This window comes from Sinocyclocheilus anshuiensis, unplaced genomic scaffold, assembly GCF_001515605.1.
Source record: "Sinocyclocheilus anshuiensis isolate Anshui unplaced genomic scaffold, SAMN03320099.WGS_v1.1 scaffold801, whole genome shotgun sequence".
In the NCBI taxonomy this organism is placed as follows: Eukaryota; Metazoa; Chordata; class Actinopteri; order Cypriniformes; family Cyprinidae; genus Sinocyclocheilus; species Sinocyclocheilus anshuiensis.
The window spans coordinates 1,584,213-1,586,383 of NW_015536541.1; the positions used below are offsets into that span (position 1 = coordinate 1,584,213).

General features: G+C 34.3%; 1 protein-coding gene across 1 annotated transcript in view; it reads left to right on the plus strand.

The window, feature by feature from the left end:
* LOC107697604 (trafficking protein particle complex subunit 8-like) overlaps positions 1-2,171 on the plus strand; it is a 21,152-nt gene that overhangs the window by 17,902 nt on the left and 1,079 nt on the right. Inside the window, exons 9-12 of the mRNA XM_016498402.1 lie at positions 474-589; positions 672-822; positions 945-1,045; positions 1,953-2,058. Coding sequence (XP_016353888.1) covers positions 474-589; positions 672-822; positions 945-1,045; positions 1,953-2,058 — 474 coding nt within the window. The remainder of the gene's footprint in view (positions 1-473; positions 590-671; positions 823-944; positions 1,046-1,952; positions 2,059-2,171) is intronic.

Consider the following 2,171-nt stretch of genomic DNA (forward strand, 5'->3'; position numbering starts at 1 on the left):
CAGTCTTCAGTGTCACATGATCCTTCAGAAATCAGTCTAATATGCTGATTTGCTGCTCAAGAAACATTTATTCTTATCAATGTTGAAAACGGTTGCATTTTCAGGATTCTTTCATGAATAGAAAGTAAAAAAAAAACATTTATTAGAAATAGAACATTCATCTTTTTTAACATTACAAATTATACGTCTCTACAGTTTAATGCATACTTGCTGAATAAAAATATCAATTTCTTAAAAATATATTAGTATCAGTTAGGCCTGGGCGATAAAACGGTATCGATATTTATCGACGGTACACCTTCTTCGATAACGAATAGGCTTAAATTACCCAAGAGTCAAGGGTCTATTAATATTAATTTCATTAACTTTTGACAGTAATGCAAACATATTTTATATATATATATATTTCCAACACAGCTTTGGAGCTTCTCTTTTCTGTCATTTTCTTCATCTTTCTTTATCTCTCATTCTAGCTTGTCTCAAGAAAAGGTCTGAGCCGATCTCTTTTCTCCGCCACTAAGAAGTTGTTTGGTGGAGGTAAGGTCCCAGAGAAGAGTATTGCTGAACTAAAGAACACCGCAGGGCTGCTGTAAGTGACTTGAAGTACAAATAAAATAGCTTTTGTTGTTCTTTTCTACATCTTATCTGTCTCTTGACCTCTGTGATATCAGATATCCCTCAGAGGCTCCAGAGCTTCAAATCAGGAAGATGGCCGACCTCTGCTTCCTCGTTCAGCACTATGAGCTGGCCTACAACTGCTACCACACTGCCAAGAAGGACTTCCTCTCTGACCAGGCCATGCTGTATGCTGCAGGAGCGCTGGTGAGATGCACACCACAGTTATAGCGCAGCTGCTGTTGGAAATTAGCTCCGCAGCCATCATTTGTGGATGATCAGAGTAGAACTCGTCTCAGACTGGCTGTCTGCTGTCTCTGTCTCTAAAGGAGATGGCTGCTGTCGCTGCCTTTCTGCAGAGCGGGGCACCCAGGCCGTACCCAGCACACTATATGGACACGGCTATTCAGACCTACAGAGACGTGTGCAAGTAAGAACAAGCATTCGCTTGCATTTGGTTTTGTAGAATGTTACTGCTTCATTGATTGTTTTCTTACCCACCCGTCTTACCCATTTATATACTATTATTTGGTAACATATTTTAATGTTTTTAGTATTTTAAATGTAAAATTTAAAAACAAAATTAAGTAAATATTATGTTTAAAATTAAGTTATCATTTTAGTTCAGCTTTATTTCAAGAATTGTAATTCACTGAGTAACTAACCATTTGAATTATTGCTTCAGTATTTCATACTGAATTAAAAAAAACAAGTTTAGTACTTTACTGTGTTTTGTTAAAATTTTAAATCAGCGAATGAATAAAAAAAAATTGTTTTTTCTTCGTGTTTTAGTTGTTTTTTTTTAGTTCTTTGATATCATTTTATGTGGCTTTTAAAAATTAGCTTAGTGTTTTATTTTTATTTATTTTTTTAAATAAAATAATTGAATAAAGCATTTTCAGTTCAAATTTTGATTTCATTTGCTTCCTTTTTTTTTAGACCGTACATCACTTTGTGGCTTTTAGAAATTTCTTCAGTGTTTTAATGTTTTATTATTAAATCAATCAATCAGTTTTCATTTTTGCCTCCACTTTTTTTATTATATTATTATTATTATTATATAAATATTAATTATTTATTATTATAAAAAATAATTCTTGGTTCATTTTTTAGGCCATATATTACGTTTTGTGGCTTTAAAGAAAAAAAAATTGCTTTTAGTAGTACTTCAAATAAATAAAATGAATTTTAGTTGTTGCTTCTGTTTTTAGGCCAGACATCAGTTTATGTTGCTTAAATGCTTAAGTACTTGATGGAAAGATCATTCAGATTTTGTTGGAAACCTGCTGCATGCGTATAATGTGTATAAGACTTTGTTTTTGGTGTCTGTGTCACAGAAACATGCTATTGGCCGAGCGGTGTTGTCTTTTAAGTGCTGAGATTTTGAAGAGTCAGGTCAAATTCTCCGATGCTGCCACACTTCTGATCAAGATGACCAGTGAGGTGAGCGTGTCATTTCAAACAGATGTTCCTGCTTCAAATTCGCTGTTGGCTAGGCCGTTCTTGTCATGCTACACGGTTCAGCCAAACCCAGTTCACTTCACTGCCTCTTTCCC